This window comes from Talpa occidentalis, unplaced genomic scaffold (genome assembly GCF_014898055.3).
Source record: "Talpa occidentalis isolate TD23 unplaced genomic scaffold, MPIMG_talOcc4v2.1 talOcc4.4, whole genome shotgun sequence".
In the NCBI taxonomy this organism is placed as follows: Eukaryota; Metazoa; Chordata; class Mammalia; order Eulipotyphla; family Talpidae; genus Talpa; species Talpa occidentalis.
In genome coordinates this window covers 143066690-143084882 of record NW_023604295.1, presented here as the reverse complement: position 1 = coordinate 143084882, position 18193 = coordinate 143066690, and the positions used below count along the sequence as shown (strand labels likewise).

General features: G+C 48.0%; 1 protein-coding gene across 8 annotated transcripts in view; it reads right to left on the bottom strand.

Annotated features, from left to right (window-relative positions):
• Nucleotides 1-1608: 1608 nt before the first annotated feature.
• TENM3 (teneurin transmembrane protein 3) overlaps nt 1609-18193 on the bottom strand; it is a 2290771-nt gene continuing 2274186 nt past the window's right edge. For all 8 annotated transcript variants that reach the window (XM_054701057.1, XM_054701061.1, XM_054701058.1 and 5 more), the window contains 4 exons: nt 12393-12689; nt 7369-8980; nt 4471-4601; nt 1609-2400 (listed from right to left, as the gene is read on the bottom strand). In XM_054701057.1, coding sequence (XP_054557032.1) covers nt 1645-2400; nt 4471-4601; nt 7369-8980; nt 12393-12689 — 2796 coding nt within the window. In that variant the 3' untranslated portion in view covers nt 1609-1644. The remainder of the gene's footprint in view (nt 2401-4470; nt 4602-7368; nt 8981-12392; nt 12690-18193) is intronic.

The window sequence follows — 18193 nt, the reverse complement described above, 5'->3', positions numbered from 1 at the left end:
CTGAATTGAGTGCTCACGAAGGAGATCTGCAAGGAGGCTGAGCCGGCAGCCAAGCATGGTCCCGCCCCGGCGCAGGAGGCCACAGCTGTCACCTCACCTCCGGCTGCTTCCCCGAGAGCCGCAGAGGCTGCGCTGCAAACCAGCTCCCCTGGGCTACAGAGATTTGGTCTCCCTTTATTTGGTCCCTCTGGGTGACCTGAGGATTCAAACCCCACACTGGCGGAGTGGCCCTGACCTCCATCCCGCCGGCTTGCACCTGCTGGCTTTCTGCTACCTTCTCTATATCTCAAGACACACATTTAAGGTCACGACGACACCAGGTCCTTTCCTCCCTCCTTCCAAAGGTTTCCCGGGCACCTGATCGGCCTCCATCAGGACATGGAGTTTCAAGGAACAGGAACAGCAACACCCCGTGGTCATCAGTGTAACTCCCCCAGCCGCCCTGAGGTGGGAGAACCCCGCCTGCCCCAGCCTTTCCATGTTCCCTTACCTTCCGCCAGCCTGAGGGTTTTTCCAGCTGTGCCTCTTAATCGACAAAGGTTGAGGACACTGGCTTGATGAAAAAGAGAAGGAAGGGTAAGGAGCCTATCTCTGCTCAGCCTCCCCTTTAGGATTGCACTGACCTATCCATCTAGTGATAGAAAGTTGCACATTTTTTTTTTCAACCTAATACAAAAATATTAACACTTCTGGACATTATAGGCATAAGTTGTTATACCTCTACAATATAATAATTTATACTGTACAGCTATAACATAACAAAAGGTGCAATCCTTTTAAAAAAATCACACGGTTCACATGTTTTTATCATTTTATTTTTAAGTATAAACTTTTTAAACACTTTACATAAATTAACTCCTCTGAGACTAATATTTGATGTACAGTAAATTGTAATTCATATAAAAATCCATAAACAACTTGTCTCACATAATTTACAAAAAAATCAAGGTTTCCTTTGCTTATCAGTGACAAGGATTCTATTTGCCAGTTTATTCCCCACCCCCCAAGGCAAACCGCGTTAGCATTGTAAAATCCATTACGAAATCCGGGAGCAGAAGTCAGTGGTGCCAAGGTCTTTTTACAAAGCAGCACAGGGAGAGCAGTTGGGTTGTCTATAAACCGTATAATTTTGCCCCACATTTTAAAAGGAACAGAGATATATATCACATCCTATGCAGAGAGACTACTTTTTGTAAGCAAAGGTCGACAATTCGGTCACGTTTGGAAACACCGTACGCATTTTACCATAAATACAGCGCCTCGAGGGCGCGCGCGCGCGCGGCGGCCTCGGACAAACTGGAGGCCTTATTTTCCTCTTTCTTTCTTCCTTTTTTCTTTGCAACGCTTCAGTCCAAACTGAGTGCAGCGAGATGCATATGTAAACATATTCTTTAAAGCCGATCACCTTTAAGGTCATTCAGAAAAGAGGTTTTTTTTTTTTTTTTTGTGGATTTTTTTCCTCCAACAGCAACTGTCAGTCTCCTGGAAGGCTCTGCGCATCGGAGAGTCCAATTCGGATTGTGCTACAGACAAATCTGCGCAAAGGGATGGTGGAGGCTGTGGGGGGGCCGTGAGCGCACCCGCTGGGGGCGTCTTCCCTGGAGAGGGTGGCCGCGCCTCCGGCAGCCTGGGGGGTGCAGGGGGTTACCTCTTGCCGATCTCGCTTTGTCGGAGGAACTGGATGTTGTTGGCGCTGTCGGCCAGCTCGGGGTACTGCTCCACCGAGAGTACGTAGTACCCATCGTAGCCCTGCACCTTGCCGGCGCTCAGCAGCTGCCTCTTCTCGCCCTCCGTCCAGAGGCGCGCGCCCTCCTCGCCATCCCGCACCCGCTGCTGCTCGCGCGCCCAGGCCCGGGCGAGCGCGCGCTGGCGCGCCTGCTCCAGGATGCGCGCCTTCTCCTCGTCCAGGGTCATGCCGTAGCGCACGTGCAGCGCCAGCGCCCCGAACTGCATCTCCACGTCGGCGAACCTGCGAGTCCTGCCGTTGACCACCGTGGTGGACTGCGACACGGTCACGTTGATGCCGTTCTCCAGGGCCTTGCGGCCGCTGGTCAGCCGCAGCGTGCCCAGGTCGCTCTCGGGCGTGGTGGTCTTGATGAAGTAGTGCGTGTCCTTCCCCTCGATGGTGAAGTGCAGGTTCTCCAGGTAGAAGGCGTTGTTGAGCACGGCGGCCACCTTGATGCAGTCCTCGTTGGCGATGTTGAGCACGTTGGTCTGCACGCGGCCCTGGCTCACCGCCAGCATCACGCCCTTGCCGATCAGCGACTTGACCGTGGCGAACCACAGCCACGACTGCGCGCCACCGCCCCGGCGCCGGCTCACCTGGACCTCGGCCATCTTCCCCAGGGACAGGAAGGCCTTGGCCTGCCGCGCCACTTGTTGCTGGACTCCGAAGATGGGCTGCAAAGCGAACACAGCACAGGGAGGGGCACGGTTTAGAGAACTTCTGCAGCGCTGGGTTGCCGGGGAGCCGGCCTGCCTGGCAGCGCTCCCACTTTTGACACAAGAAAAGGGGCGGGGGGAGTTGGGTGCAGAGCTCCAGAGCAGTTATTAAAACCTCAATCGGCTCTTTGGAAATGAAAAGGCCTTCAAAAGCCCGGGTAGAGGAATGCACTCAAGATCCCCTCCCCTCAAGCTGATCCAAATGAGCTCTGAAATGTAAAAAGGGGTAACTCCATCTTGTATTAGTGGAGAGGTTTTCAGGCTCTAATGTGGGCAAAATATTCATGTTGTGCCTGCTTCTCAACGCTTTTCCCACGCCCACCCCATCTGGGGAACCCGGCTAATCAGGTCCAGCATCCCAAGAGAGCACGGACCCAGCACAGAGAAAGATCTGAGAGGCTGGGATTGCTCTGGGCTCCATCCGGCCTCCGGTGCACACGCTTGGCGGTGCGTGCTGTCATTTGGGTAAACTGGCCTCTGTCCTGGTGAACGCGGCCCTGAGCAGGCCCGTGGCCCTGAGCAGGCCCACGTCCCCTGACCGCAGAGCTGAAATGTACCAGGAAGAGCACACAGCCGGGCAGAGGGAGGCCAGTATTTATGACTTTAGGAAAACATTCATTTTTCCTAGACTTAGGGACAGTCGGCCATCTACTCTGGCAAGTGTTTTACATCGAGGGCATCTGAACGCTGCCATTTCTTATGCTGCCAGATGTTTGCCTGGCCAGCGTCTCCCACACGGAAACATCTGTTTGATTTGTAGCACTGAAAGAAGCATTTGTTTTTCTGCACTTGCGGCCGCCTCAGTGTTTTGTGGGCGATTCCTAAGCTGTCCTTCTGGTGCGCTGCTCTCGACTGAGAATCAGAACCATATTTATAAGGCTGCCTAGGAAAAAAGTTGGCAAGTCCATTTGTATAGCAAGGCGGAAGTGTTTTGCGACATGATGGGAAGTCAGACACAATCGGGACGGGTGGGCTGAAGCGCGCTGGGAAACTTCAGGATGTCTGCGTGGCCCTTTATCAGTGTAGAGAGATTTGCACTTAAAAATGTGAAAATGGCTCCAAGGCCCTGGGAACACGACTGGTTTTGCTTTTCAAATGTAAAGGTGACAACTGAAAATTGAATTGCTTTTATGTTAAGTGGGAAGTCCCAGAAAACAGAGGTACCGGCACTGTCCATACAGTGTGTGTGTGTGTATGTGTGTGTGTGTGTGTGTGTGTGTGTGATATGGCTGCATTTTTCCCTTTGTGTTCATTGAAATGATAGGAAATTGCTGGGAGTGGGGTGGGATTACTCTTTCTGAGAAACTCTGCACTCCTTACCATTATCGGGTAGCCCAATTTCTTGATCTTTAATTATTCTTGCTGTCAGCTAGAAATTCTGGTATTTTGTGGCGCTTTCCTTTCTGATCTCTGAATGATGGCAATTAGCAGTGCCATTTTCTGAAATGGCAGCTTTGACTTTGCAATTTTCCCTTTTACTTCTAGAACAGTGGCGGGCTTCCTGATCCATTATACTGAAGACAATTCCATAAACACGGAGTGGTAGGAGGCGCCTCACTTACCAGAGGACATTTCGTTTTCATTTTAATCTTTCCCCAAGAAACACTGCTCTCATTTGGAAGAATTTGGACTTTGTGGCATTGTTTGGGGGCTGCTACATTTGTAACATGGATCCCCTGCCTTCCTGTTTATTGTATCTTTGTCTTCAGGTCCCAAGTATCTGAAATCCGCTTTCCTGGGGTTCTCTGTAGAAACCCCATGTTCCAAAACAAGCTTCTGCGTTTTATTATTTTTGATAATGCCTATGTTTTTATTAGCTTCACTAAAAACAGACTGAAGCCTGTTTAACAGCCCCCTCATTGGCAGAAGAGAAATGCAGAGGGAAATGTTTGATTCCCTATGAGAGTCAAAAAAATTAAAAATTATCCTTGGTACAGTTTCCACCAGGGTGGGTCGATTAAACATGGGTAAATAAGACACGCATAAGCCATTTATTGCCTTTTCATAGTTTGGCTTTTTGTTTCTTACCGGCACATCATCCCACTGCTGACTCTTCACTAGCTCGTATGAAGGCTCCGTTAAATCAAATTTGGGAACAGGGAATCCAGGAATAGCATTGTGCAGATGGAAGCCAAATGTCACCAGCCAGCTGTTAACATCTAGGAGAAGAACGTTCAGAATGAAAGGTGCTTGAGTTTATTTTGCGCTTTCATAAATTCAAATTCTTACTTTAAAGGGAACCCCACGTTCACAAACAATAACTTGAAAAGGAGCCCAGGTTTGCCCTTCATCCCACAGTTCAAAACCTGCCCTCTATTTTTAGACACGGAGACAGGCCCCTCCATAGCAGGACGATGACAAGGGCTACGGAAAATGCAGAGTTACAGATACTCAGACGGGATGAGCTGTCAGGCAGGCGCGGTGGCTCCGTGTGATAGTAACAGCGACACGGAAAGGGTAATGACTGCGCCGCGGCGCAAGGACACGGTGGTAGCAGACAAATGAAATTTGCTCTGTCGTTAGCAAAGGCTGGTCTTAAATCGAAGTATGTTATTAGCTTTCAAAAGTGATTGCCCAAGGATATACAGACTTCCACAACCCATTTTCTATTAATAAACTCCCTAAATGGCGAGCATTCAAATCAACAGTTGATCCTTAATCAAAGATGAATGCTGAAAGCTGGCACAACTGGCTAAGGGCACTGGAGCTGTGACTACCATCAGTTCTGACTTCAAAGGCTCACTGTGCACAGGTGGAGACAAACTTTTTTGGGGGAACGAACCTGGAAACCTTTAAAATGGTATTTTAAAATACTGCCATGTGACTCCAAAAGCCATTAAGCTCCGAATAAGGCTTTTATTCTATTCTGGAGGTTATAATGTTACAGAACTACTCAGCAGGCTTGCGGCTTTATGAGTACAGTTGGGCGTAGATTATTTTATATATTAAGCACATTGCTGGGAAATTTGAAATTGCATTTCACCTAATATATTTTATGCTGTTCCATCTCTCTTTTGATGTTTTTCAGAAAATGCTGCTATGGCATTCCCTGCAGTCCATGTTGCTAGGAGAGCACGAATTCAGGAGCTGTGGGCTTTCCAGCCTTTCCGTCAGCTTCTGTCAACACCTCTTAAATAACCAGTGGTAAACTGCTTGTCAGAATGATGGAGAGCCACTTGTTTCCCACTTCCTTCTCTAGGGTACCAGCCCTTACCTCATTCCCAGCCGGAAGGTCCTTTGTCCAAAGCATCATCTGGCAATAAGACTGGTGATATTCTCCCTCTTTTAAAGGGAAGGGAGGTAGCAGCGGTGCTGATGCTGCTGGACACGGTGATGGTGGTGCTGAGATAAACCCCAAATTCACAAAGGATCCAAGGTGATACTTTCTTTGAGGGGGAATGACAGTGTATATAAGCTTTCAGGGGGGTCTTATGTTTTGTCCAAAATTCTTTCTCCTGAATGGTGGAGGGTTGGGGGCAAAGGTTCTGCTGCTATGAACAATGTGTGTGTGACAGTGAAAACCGAAGGGTCTTAGGTGTTGGGCAGTATTGCAAAAACATGGGGCTCGAATGTGGATGTGCGCTGGAAAATGCTCAATGGGAATGCCATAGGATGCTGCTGAATCAGGATGCTGAAAGAAGGTCTTGCAGCTGGCTCCCATGGAAGAGAGATCTAAAAAGCTTTAGCAGTCTGGGAAAGCTGGAGGCAGCTGTGCAATGAATAGGGGGCAGCATGCGGAGCGCTGTACTGAGAACTGAGCAAACAGACTCCTCAGTATGCCTCAACTACGGAGCAAGAAGAGAGACAGCCTGGAGCTGCATCTAACGAGCCGAAACGAAGCAAAACAGAATCCTCCCCACCCCCAACCAAACCAGACCCTGTGCAAAAAAAGAGAAAGGAAAGAACCTTCCTCTAGGAAACACACGCATTTGAGAGGTCAGTCATGGTTGTGTGTTTCAGGAAGGCAGCTGGAAGCAGGTTTCAGAATCCTTGGTTGAGCGAGCGGGAGGAGGAGTCAACCCACTAAAGGGAGCTACAGTATTGCTATAGGAACCTGGTCTCTGCGTCACACACCTGCTGGTTCTGTGGTGGTGGAAGCGGGATCTGATCTTAAAAGAGTAGCATGCACTCAACTTGGAAAGGTCTCAAATCTATACCTTGAGAATCCTCCTCCTATTGGCAGAAAAGTGAGTGTGCCCATCAGTGGTGTCATCATGTAAGGAATGCTCTAAATGGCCCCAGGAGACAGTGGTATAGAAACAGGACCCTTTGGCTCAGCAATTGATGGAGGAAATGGTTCCATGTGGGCCCTGGGGTGAGGGCAGTGAAGAGAGAGTTTAACTGCTCTTGGGGGTGAGATGGGGACTCACAAAAGGCTGGGTTCAAACTTATGCTCCTTCACATCTTAACCCAGGTATGAAAGAACCACCAACACTGCGTGCTTGGAAGGTAGGCCCTATTTAATGCAGAACCGACTAGATTACTGTATTTTAATACCATCAGCTAGGCATCCTCACCCCACTTTATTAAGACTCTGACTCAAAAAAATGGTGTGACTTGTCCATAGAGCCACACAATGCGGAGGAGTTGAGTAAGAACCCTGATGTAGGGACTCCAATTTCATCACTTTTTCTGTGCATCCTGCATCACTTCCTTTCAGTGACTGCATGTTGCGTCCTTTCAGAAAACTGCAGCCTTGGGCTCGGCAGGCAGAACACAAAGGAACAAACTATATCTCAATTTCCCTTTGGGCTTTCTTTATGGCTTTTTTTTCATCAAGAAATGAATACATGCAAAAGGCTAGGCATTGGGGTTTGTGCAAGTTAAATATCGAGTCAAAGAAAGCAAGTCCAGTTATTTTGTGTGTTCATCTAATGATCGAAGTGACTCAACGCTTCGAAACGAAGATAAAAAGATTACGCTTACCTGTGATGTAGTCTTTCACATCGTGGATCTTGCTTGCGGGGTTGTTATTCCTAAACATATACAGGTTGAAAGGAGCTGGGTCCTTCCCGATTCTTTTCCAGATTTCTATGTCAGGCGTAGTCCATCGTCCTGCCAGAATGTCATAATCTCTTTCTCCAAAGTGGATTAATTTTGTGAGCGGGTCGTATAAGCCCCCGTGGAAGCCAATGACCAGCTGAAAGTCGATATTGGAGTCAAAATAGATCTCCCCGTAGGCGGTGTACTGAATCTGCTTGAGCATAAGCCCGTTGCTACTGAACACGGCCAGCGGCGTCCCCGTGTTATCGCAGGCGATGTAGAATTCGTCCCCACTGCTGATTTCCATGGCAAAAAGGTGTCCTTGGAGATCGTAATAGAGAGAGGTGATTTCTGAGCTGGAGTGGTTGTAGACGTGCGTAATCCTGGTGGGGTAAGTGAGGTCGGCATAGAAAAACTGCAGATGCTGGCCCAGACTGGTCTTGCTGGACACGCGCCTGCCCAGCCCGTCATATCGGTAGATGACAGTCCAGCCGCTGCCTTTGCTGTAGACGCGGGTGAGCAGCCCCTTGGAGCTGTACTCGAAGATCTCCGTGCCCCGCTGCCGCAGGAAGCCGTCCTCGTCCAGCCGGTACTGGACGTCGCCCAGCCGCGTGATTCTGTCCCGAAGGTCGTAGCGCAGGGGTGTCAGGCGCGCGCTGTTGCTGGGGTTCAGCAGGTGAAGGTTCCCGTTCAGGTCGTAGTTGTAACGCCACATGATCTTCTCATTCAGATAGACGGTCTGCAGCTGGCCGTCCACGTCATACTCGTAGCCATACTTGGTGGTGTTGGCAAAGGGCCCTATTTTAATCTCCCTCTTGGTCACCCTGCCCATGTTGTCGTATTGAATTGTAATCCAGTACATGAGTGACCTGAAGATCTCGTACTGGATCTCCTTGATGCGGCCGTGGGCATCAAAGTGCTTGGTGTATGTCATCACGGCGGTGGAGATGATCTGGTTGATGTCATAGTAGATGACGCCAAACTTGCCAAACTGCTCGACCTTGCCCGAGATGTCATCGAACTGGTAGAGGTCGATGGGCAGCGGCGTTTCGTTGATGACGCCCTGCATGCTGGTCACTCGGAAGCTGTTGTCGTAGCTGTAGTCGAACCTGGCGTTCACCATCCCGTCCTCGCTGAAGCGGAAAATCTGCCTGTCGATCAGGGGCCCGATCTGCCGGTAGCGGATGGTGCAGATGAAGCCATCGCTCTGCAGGTTCACGGTTTTCAGGACGCCCGCCGTCTCGTCGTAGGTGAAGCTGACCCGGGTGCTGTCGTACAGGATCTCGGAGAGCCGGGTCTGCCTTCTGTATTTGAACAAGACCCTGCGGCTGGTCCCCAAGAACGCCGTCTGCAGGAGCAGCCCCTCCTCGTTGTAGTCGGTGATGACCGAGGCGTTGCTCTCCGGGGGGTTGTAGATGTTTCGGTAGTAGCCGACCGAGCGGATGGTCTGCATGGTGTGGCGGGCCACGCTGGGCATGGTGATGGCCGACAGCCGGTCCCACATGTCGTACTCGAAGATGTACTGCCGCTGGCTGTGGAGCAGGAGCACCATGGACTGCGGAGAGGGCACAGGTATTAGCCAGGGTTCAGGAAGGGGAAGGCAAAGCCCATTCAGTGACCGTGCCATGGACATCCCACTGGAGAAAACAATTTTCGCTTTAATTGCATTATCCTTGACCTTACATGTGGTTAACGAGTCCCTGCCTAATTTGCTTGGATGCTCTTTGTGAGGGTGCGGCTGTCAGTGGCTCAGAATTCACCAGGTGCCCGGGTGACACCTTCTCATCCCAGGCTGCCTGGCCAGCAGATTGTCAGTGGACTTGGACAGCTTGCAGGCCAGGCACGAGCAGAAGCGTTCGAAAGACGATAATTCAAGGAGAAAATAGCATTTGGGAAATGCAATCCTACCCATAATTAGCAATTATTTAGGAAGGTGGATTCCCCCCCTCATTTGATTCAAGAGCCACTCAAATCATGTTTTAATTTCCAGGGCATTGGGGGTGGGGAGGAGCAAAGCATTCAGAGTATCATTTTATGAAGAAGAGACATAAAATTAGCTCAGAATGGATCCTGTGTACATACAGGCTCAGTGTCAACAAACACTGCTGAATTAATCATGGTGCATAGCGCTGTGAATGGTTTCCCAGGCACCCCATCCAGATGTGGGTGGTGGTGGGTATATTTATTTTTTTCCTCTAAATTCCTATGTGGCATCTGTAATGACAATACACATCTTTATTTTTACATTTCCTCTTGTGAGCACCAAACCTGATCTGTCCCCCAGGGGCTGTGAGAATGGCTTCTGGGCTAACACACCGTTTGGTGCTAAATTATGAAGTGAATAGATACATAAATAAAAATAAGCTCGGCTTATTTTGCAGTAATTGTGGCAAGACAGAAGGCATTCATTTATTAGGCCAACATGAACGAAGGTGGGCCCTGAGGCTGGTTAAGTGGAGCTCAGAAGTAATCCCGGGGTGTGGGGGGGTTCTTTCCTCTGAGAAAGCTTCCTCTAAATCCTGTCAGGCCAAATGGAATGAGAACAACCAGGAGAACGGTTGGGTTAGGCGCCCTCCTGGGCCGAATTCTTTGCTTTTAACACAGAAACACATAATCCCTCGTCCAAGGCGCAAGCTTTTTCTCTTTATTGTCCATCTTCAAAAGCAGTTTGCAAGATTCAGACTCCCGGAGAATCTCCTCTGTGGGCCTATCTAGGGGCGATTTTTCTAGGCAGCCCATGTAGTAAATGTCTCGAGAGCTGTTCTTAATAGTTTGCCTTCTTCCAAGAAAAGCTCGGGCTGCTGCTGAATTCACAGGGATTAGCACCTAGTTTTGCAATCATTTAAAATTCTATCTCATGGTCCTTACTAAAATCTGACTGGTTTTGCTCTGAGTAGGTTTTGCCTAAGTCTGCTTCTTGCAGTGAGGACATGGAGGCGTCTGCGTGGATGTTGGGGGTTTGGCAGAGAGAAGTACGGGCTGGCTCTTCTGAGCCTTGTTCCGTGAGAAGGGGGTGTCAGGGCTGCACGCTTCTCCTTGGCTCCCCTAAGGTATGTTTCAGTCACACTGTGATCACTACTGTCACTTTTGGGGATCTGGGCAGCCCCCCCATTCCTTATACTTCCTCATTGGTCTTTCTCCATTTCCCTTCCCTCTTAACCTCGGTTGGGTGATCAGGGCGCTTACTCTGTGACTGTTCAGCAAATAACTGCTGGAATGACCTGAGAGCCGGCTGATCACCCTGGAGGGAAACTGTGATCACCCTGGAGGGCCAGGCAGGGTCCACTGCATCCAGGGCGAGTCCCTCCAAGAGTACAGGTCAGCAAGCAGGGACCCCACTGGCACTCTTGCAGACTGACATCCTACAGTGACCTCTGAACCCCGATGCAGTTCTCAGGAAGAGTGGTCCGTGGACAGGATTTCCAGAACTACACGAAATGACCAAGTGCAGGGGGTGGGATTAGAACCAGGACTTAGGCAGAACACAGTGGACAGTGAGTCTGAGCGGGCGAGCACAGCAGTGACCTGGATGGGGGTTTCTATTCTGTGTAAGGTCAGTCAGGAGGAGGCAGTGGCTGTTTGAGGAGCTAAGAGTCTAACAGGCTGCGATTTGGCAGTGGAACGCCCTGAAGGCTGAGGGGTCTCAGAACTCAAAAGGAAACAATTTTCTTTCTTTCTTTTTTTTTTTTTTAAGATTTTATTTCTGTGTAGAAGAGCTGGGGTGTAGGCTAGAGGTGTGTGTATGGGGAGCTGGTGAGAGGATTCACCAGAGACAGAGTGGGGAGCAGAACAGGCAGCTCTACTGAAACACATTGTCGAGGGGAGCAGCGGGTGAGACAGGGGAGGTCTGCTGAGCCATATGCGGGTTAGTCCCTGGCCCAGGATCGAACTCAGGCCTTCGAGGTGGGCCTTTGTGGTGGTGGTAGCGCTGAGACTTAACCCCTAGGCCACCAGGGAGGTCCTGGAAATCATTTTCTAGTGTTAAACGTCTAGAAGGTAAAGGAACTACTCCATGAGTAGGCGCACAGCTGGATTCCATTTAAGAAGGGAGTTTTGGGGTATTCATGCTTGCTGTTTTCTCCTTCCCCCCTTATCTTTCTCACGTCCATTTCCTCTTGACACCGGTCGCTATGCTGCATCTCACATGGAACAACTCAGCAGTACGCCCGCCCGCGTCTTTTATTTGTTTTTTTGGACGTGCACGTCATTCTGAAGGATGGGGAAAAACCCAAGCGAGGATGTGCACCTTTTCCATGTAGAAGAAAGCAGAGATGGCACATTTCAGAGTCCCTGAAAGGCGGCTTTCTAAAACATAACCTCTTTTGGTTAATAATGCATAAACAGGATCCACTTGCTTTTTATGGTTATGCTGCAGCGCTGCCAGCAAGAACACGAACTGACGGCTTTGACTGCGCGAGCGGAAGGCTCTTCCATAAATGAAAGAGCGAGCAGGGAGATTATTTACAAATGACTTACACGCTCAAGGTCTAATTTGTGAATGTTGTGGATGTATAGGCTTGGCAGGTGGACAGTGTCACTGCTTGTTTGTTTACAGCATAAATCACTTAAAAGGGTCTCCGGCAGTAGAACTTAACTAAGGAGAAACTACTTGGCTAATGTGCAAATTCATCATCGCGGTGGCACCGTGACTTATATATGGAGATTTGGAATAATAAATGGGGCTCAGCCACGTGCTCCTGGCCCCCCATCCGAGTGCTCCGGGTGACTGCTGAGAAACCCTAACCATTGCTTCCCTATTTTTTTTTAATATAGAAAGCTTTATTTACTTCTGTTAATTAGTTTTTAATTGAGGTACTACTAGGATCCCCCCACCAAATCTTTCCCATTTCACCCCATAAGTCTGTTCTGCTCCTTTCCTCTTGTTCTTACCTCTCCTTCAGCCCCCCACTTTCCTATTTATCTATATTTTCCATTTCCCTATTCTGAAGCTCAGGGGACAGGCCTACCTTTTCTAAGTACGTGTAACTCCAGGTTTTACCATCAGCGAAGACGCGAGACACAATCCTCCCCTGGCTGTCATAATCCACTTTCTCGCTGGTGGTTCCCCGCTGGATGCTGCCGATCTGACCGGTGGACGAGTAGGTGACATTGACGGCCATCAGCTTGCTGCTGGGCAGCCAGAGCGTGGGGTGCCCCGACGTGTCGTAGGCGATCCTCAGCAGGAACTTGCGGTGGTCGTCGTAGATTTTCTCCGTCTTTGTCGTTCGATCAAAGTCAACCGAAAGGAGGTTTCTGCCGTTCACCTGTTACAATACAAGCAAGACCACGCAACGCACCACGTTATTCCAGGACCAGCCCCTGATTACCCTTCAGCGTCCCCACTATTGTTTAAACACCATTTATGATGATTGATTCTCTTTGTCAGTAAATTAATTTAGCAACTTCTTGGGTACAAGTGCAAGGCAGTAGATTAACTGCTCTTTTAAAAGGTTTCATTAAGCAGAAAGACAGCCTGGCATTTGTTCAAAACCTTTTCAATTAAATATTGTAAACTTAAGCAACTGATAAGGAAAATCCCAAAATGGACTGGCTGTACAGTCTGAAGATACCAGGGTGGTGAACACGACACCTCTGTAAATTACTCCAAGGCCCTCCCTCATAAGACATTGGAAAATAATTGCTTAGTAGATTAATCGTGGCTACATTAAATAAAACAGTGGTAAATGGGACTGCAGCCTTTCGAAGAGCAGTTAAGTAGAAGTTGGAACCCACATTATTGTAAATTATTAATGAGCTTAAATAGCAGGAGGTTACAAACACACTCATTGCTTTGGGCCAAGTGCTGAAATGTCACAATTTTTTAGAACGCCTTTTTGTTTGATAACATCTGGGTAACTGGCAGGGACTTCAGATCTTTTACTACCACATCTACATGGTCTGCCTATTGTGCTTAATTTACAAATCTAGCACCATCTTGCTGTAATGGGGTCTCAGTGTGGCTCCGTGCCATGTCCAGAATCTCTGACTGCGTTTGGCTTAGCTGTCTGTGATCCAAGGCAGGCCCCCGCCGGCGTCCGTGACCGCAATGGCAACGTGGCCCTGATTCAATTCTGCTTAACAAACATCCTCAGTGTGCTGGGAACCCCCAGGAGCGAGACCAGGGCTTGTCTGTTCTCTGGCCTCCTACAGCATCTTTGTGGCGGTGGTGCCTTGAACACCTTAAAAAGCTTCTTAACTATTCCGGTCGTTAAAAATTCACACGATCATGTCCTTCTTCAAGAATGGGCTGCTCCAGCTGATCAGTTTTAAACTCTCTGCCTCTCCAAAACCATATCCAAATACATGTGTATACATACGTGTGTGTATGTGTGTGTGTGTATATAGTTTAATGTATACACATGTAAAATCTGGAGTAAAACCAATTTTGCGTTCTATCATCAACAATAAGTTTCAAGGAAAAAGTCTTCTTAAGCTCAAACTTTCCCACTTCACTGCTCCAGGGGAATGCTGTGAATTTCATGGAAAGACAGAAGCTAAAAAGAAGACCCTATTTATCGTATTCAGCTCTTACAGACAAAGAGGGCACCAAAGCACTCAGAGAGACGATTCCCAGAGCAGGGGGAGAGCGAGGCCTGGGTGCAGTCAGGGGCTGTGCGTGTCCAGGGCTGTCCTTCAAATCCAGCAGGGTGGGCGTGGGGGCCACGCAGTATCACACAGAATGTGGGTGGGTGTGGGTGGGTGGTGTGTGTGCTAGGGCAGGAACTCAGGAGTCAAAAAGTCTGACCTCCATCGCTGACAGACCCAGAAGCAGCAAGACAGGGCTTTTAACTCGTCAGGATCTGTTTTGTTCATCTGTAAATAAAGAGGTTGCCCCGAGCCTTCAGATGCCTCTGTCACTGATTTTGATGTGATTCTGCCCGGCCGGCTGAACTCTGGGCTCTCCCTGTGGAAATGTCTGCTGTGACTTGCTCCCGCCTGACACGAAGTTTGTGAAACTTTCTAAGTTTCGGTTTGCAGAATGCTTTGCATACCTTGGACTGAAGCTGCCAGCGAGTATCAAGCTTCGACTTGAAACCAAATTAACTCGGTGCTGGACTGGCAGAATCCAGTTCTTCAGCTTATATCTGCACAATATTTTGGGTGCCGTAAGAAGTGGTTTTGCACCATTTATATGGCTTTTTAGGGCTGTGTTTCTCAGATTGTGATTTAAAAGGAAAGAAGAGAAACCCCTGATCGTGTGGGTTTGCCCTCTTTTTTCCTTCCTTAGCCCATTCCAGGCTGCAAAATAAGCAGGCAAGATGGAGGGCGTGGGTCCACACTCGGTCCTGCCCATCTGTTTGTATTTTACTCTGTATTCATTCTAATTTGTATTTCAATTCTTTATTGCTTCCTTAATCCTCCTTTATCTTTGCAATATTTCCTCTGGTTAGAGCATAAGAAATGTGGGCTGCAGATCTGGTGTAGTTATTTGGTTACTGAAGGGAGAAGCAGCCCCCTCTTTTTCCTGCCTGCACCCCACTACTGCACTCCTAACCATGTCTTTGATTTGTGATCGTGGCTACCCAACTCCAGAGCATCCAGGTGAAAATCAGGTGGTGTCATCCAGTGGCCACTGTGTGAGCCACCGTATCTCATAGGCACCACGTGGAACCATCTAGAAGTGCTGGGAGACCAGACATCTGGATAGAGGTTTAAGTTTTTTTTTCATCCAGACAAATAGCATAGGCAACGCCTTTCTTGTCTTCTCAAACTGAGTAATGAGGAAAGAATTAGGACATGGCTGTGCTTTTTCCCACATGCCCCACACAAGTTAACATGTTAGACCATTCTGACTGATTCCAGACCCCAGTCACTGCTGTTCAGTATGTAAAATTCCAAAGGACACCAAGAGCTCTTTTGTTTTCTTCAGCCCTCCCCAACACAACCTCCTCTGGGCACTGCACACAAAGGGCAGAAAAGAAGGGGCTTCCCCACTCGCTACACCCATGGGGAACCATAGTGACTACAATTTGTTAGTCTTCGGACACTCATAAGGCACCCGCCATGTTCCAGCAGCCTCGTAATAAATATTTTTAATAGAAAAATATCAAGTGGAATCAAATAGTTCATCTACCATGAAAACCTTCTATCAGATCCTTCCTGCACCTTGGCCATGGAAGAACCCACCCCACGCCGGAGGGTAAGGGGTCACCATGGATTTCTTGGTGGGGTTCACCATGTCTTTTAAGTGAGCATGGAGAACGCCCATGTTCCAGGCCCACACCCAGGATGCCTGCCACTAATCATGACATCACTCTGGGGGCAGGAGGGGGTTGTGACCACGTGTCCTCTGGAATGCTTGGAAAGCTAAGGCATGATCACGTGAAACAGCCTGGATGCGGAGAGGCGTGGAGCACAATTGGATGAGGCTGGCTTATGCGGGATGTTATGCAGGGAAGTGAGGGCTGGCTCATTACCCAGCACACTTGGTGACAGTATCACGACTCCCTTATGTCCCCGTGAGAACATCAACTCGCTACAGATTGTTTGTGTCTCTCCACACGCCGGCAAGTGCTAACTGCATCCCACGATCTCACTCTAGGCTGCGCCACTCAGATTAAAGTGAGAAATAGGAGATGGCAAATGTGACTGGCATAATAAGATTTAAATATGCGATCATATTTATGTATGCCTCTAAACACACTCTGGTTTTCCGATTTCCAGAATTTCTGTATAAATTATTCACTCATTTTTTTTTTTTCCTTTAAGCACCTGAACTCTGGGCAAGCTTAGAAGATGAAGCTTAATATTAGGATGTTGAAACAATTTTTGGTGACTGATGAAGGTCTGGTTCCAAAGTCCAGCACTGAAAAAATGAGGACTAGTTCACAAATATTATAAGACAAAGACAAGCAACTATGATGCATTTTTTTTGGTTTTTTGTTTTTGTTTTCTTAATAAAAATGTGGCTATAAACAAGTAAGCGACAGAGCTGCCTCATCGTCACTTGGCTGCGTTTTCCCACATCGCAACGCCATTTGCTCCTGAAATTTCATTTCGTACTGGCTCCACCCTCCCCCCCAAAGCATCATTTCTCTAAAAATGCTTTCCATGTTGCTAGTCTCTTCTATAATTTTTCTGTTTTTAGTCCTTGTCTTTCTGTTTTTAGTCCTTGTCTTTTTTCCTTTTAAAACTATTATATCTAGTGTTACACCTATTATATCGATGCAATCCATTACAGGTAGTGCTGGGTTTGCTTAGAGCAGTCAAACATTTGCAAGGATGTGCTATTCGTCTAGTCTCTCTCTTAGCAAGCTCTTGATGCAACTAAGTAATCCCTTTTGTAAGGCTGGCTCTTCCTTCTTTTCTCATTCATTGAATAAATATTGGAGTGTCTACCTTGTGTTAAGCACAGAGCTGAATTTAGGTCAATAACTTAAAAATAAAAAGAACGTCCTGCTAGGAAATAATGATACGTAAGAGAGAAGACACGCTGTTTCAGGGAAGGGGGCTGTGCAGCGCGGTGGCCTTTCTGCCTGATTTGCTGGTCCCGGTGGCCTCTGGTGCGCTCCCTCCTCCTGCCGTGCCGACTCTGGCAGACTCCAGGTTCAGTCCTTAAACCAGATTTTCATGTCGTCACTTTCTCCCTAGAATTTTCTCTCAGAATCCACAGAGGAATGAAATTAGCAGTCAGAGCTGGCACATCCAATCTTATCTTGAAAGTAAGAAGCCCTCCCTTGTGATCTTGGCATTGTCTCTGGGAGAGCAATCACACAGAGCAGCTGGAAATCTCCCTCAGTGTGACTGAGCAGGCCATTTAAAATAGTGTATTTTCTGAAATGTCTCGCTGAGGCCTGTGGTTCTGCTATTTAGAAAGAAACTCACACCCAGGGAAGCCTCTGCACCAGTCCTGCTCTCCAGAGCGAGGGGCTGGGTCCCCCCCTTATCCCAGGGGTATGACCCAGGAACCCCACAGGATCAGGTACAGTCTCTGGGGCCACGCACAGTACCAAATCCCACACAGGTGTGTTCTTTCCTGTCCACGCACACTACGATGGAGCTTAATTTATAAATTAGGTTTCACAGTGAGAGATTAACCAGAACAACTCAAGACAGAGTAGACCGGTAATGGCAACATCACAGTCGTATGAAGGTGGCCTCTCTCTCTCTCTCTCTCTCTCTCTCTCTCAAGATGTCTTATTGTACATATTACTTGGACCCTTGCTTCAGTTACCTGTGAAAAGTGAAATCATGGATCATGTGGTATATATAATATATATGGTGTATATAATAGATATGCTTTGTATCTACAATCTATATATTTGCTCGTATATCTTCACGTACAAAAGAAGGACATCTTAGCATTGGCAACGACATGGATGAACCTTGCAGGCATTATGCTAAGTGAAATAAATCAGAGAAAGACAAATACCACGTGATCTTGTTTGTATGGGGAATCAGTGAGCACAGCAGCCACAAACCTGTGATCACAAACACAGAGAACTGGCTGGTGTTTACCAGAGGCGGGTCGGGGTGTGGGCAGAATGAGTGAAGGTGGCACAAAGGTACAGAATTCCAGTAACAAAATAACTCAGCACTGGGTGTGTAATGCACAGCACAATGACGAATACTCTCTATGTAAAAATAGCTAGTTGAACAGATCTTAAAATTTCTTATTATTAGGAAAACCATTTGTAACTATGTATGGTAACAGGTATGAACTAGACATTTGGTGAACATTTCGAAATGGATACAAATATTCAATTACGATGTTGTACATCTGAAATTAACATTATATGCCAAGTATACCTCAATTTTAAAAAAGTGG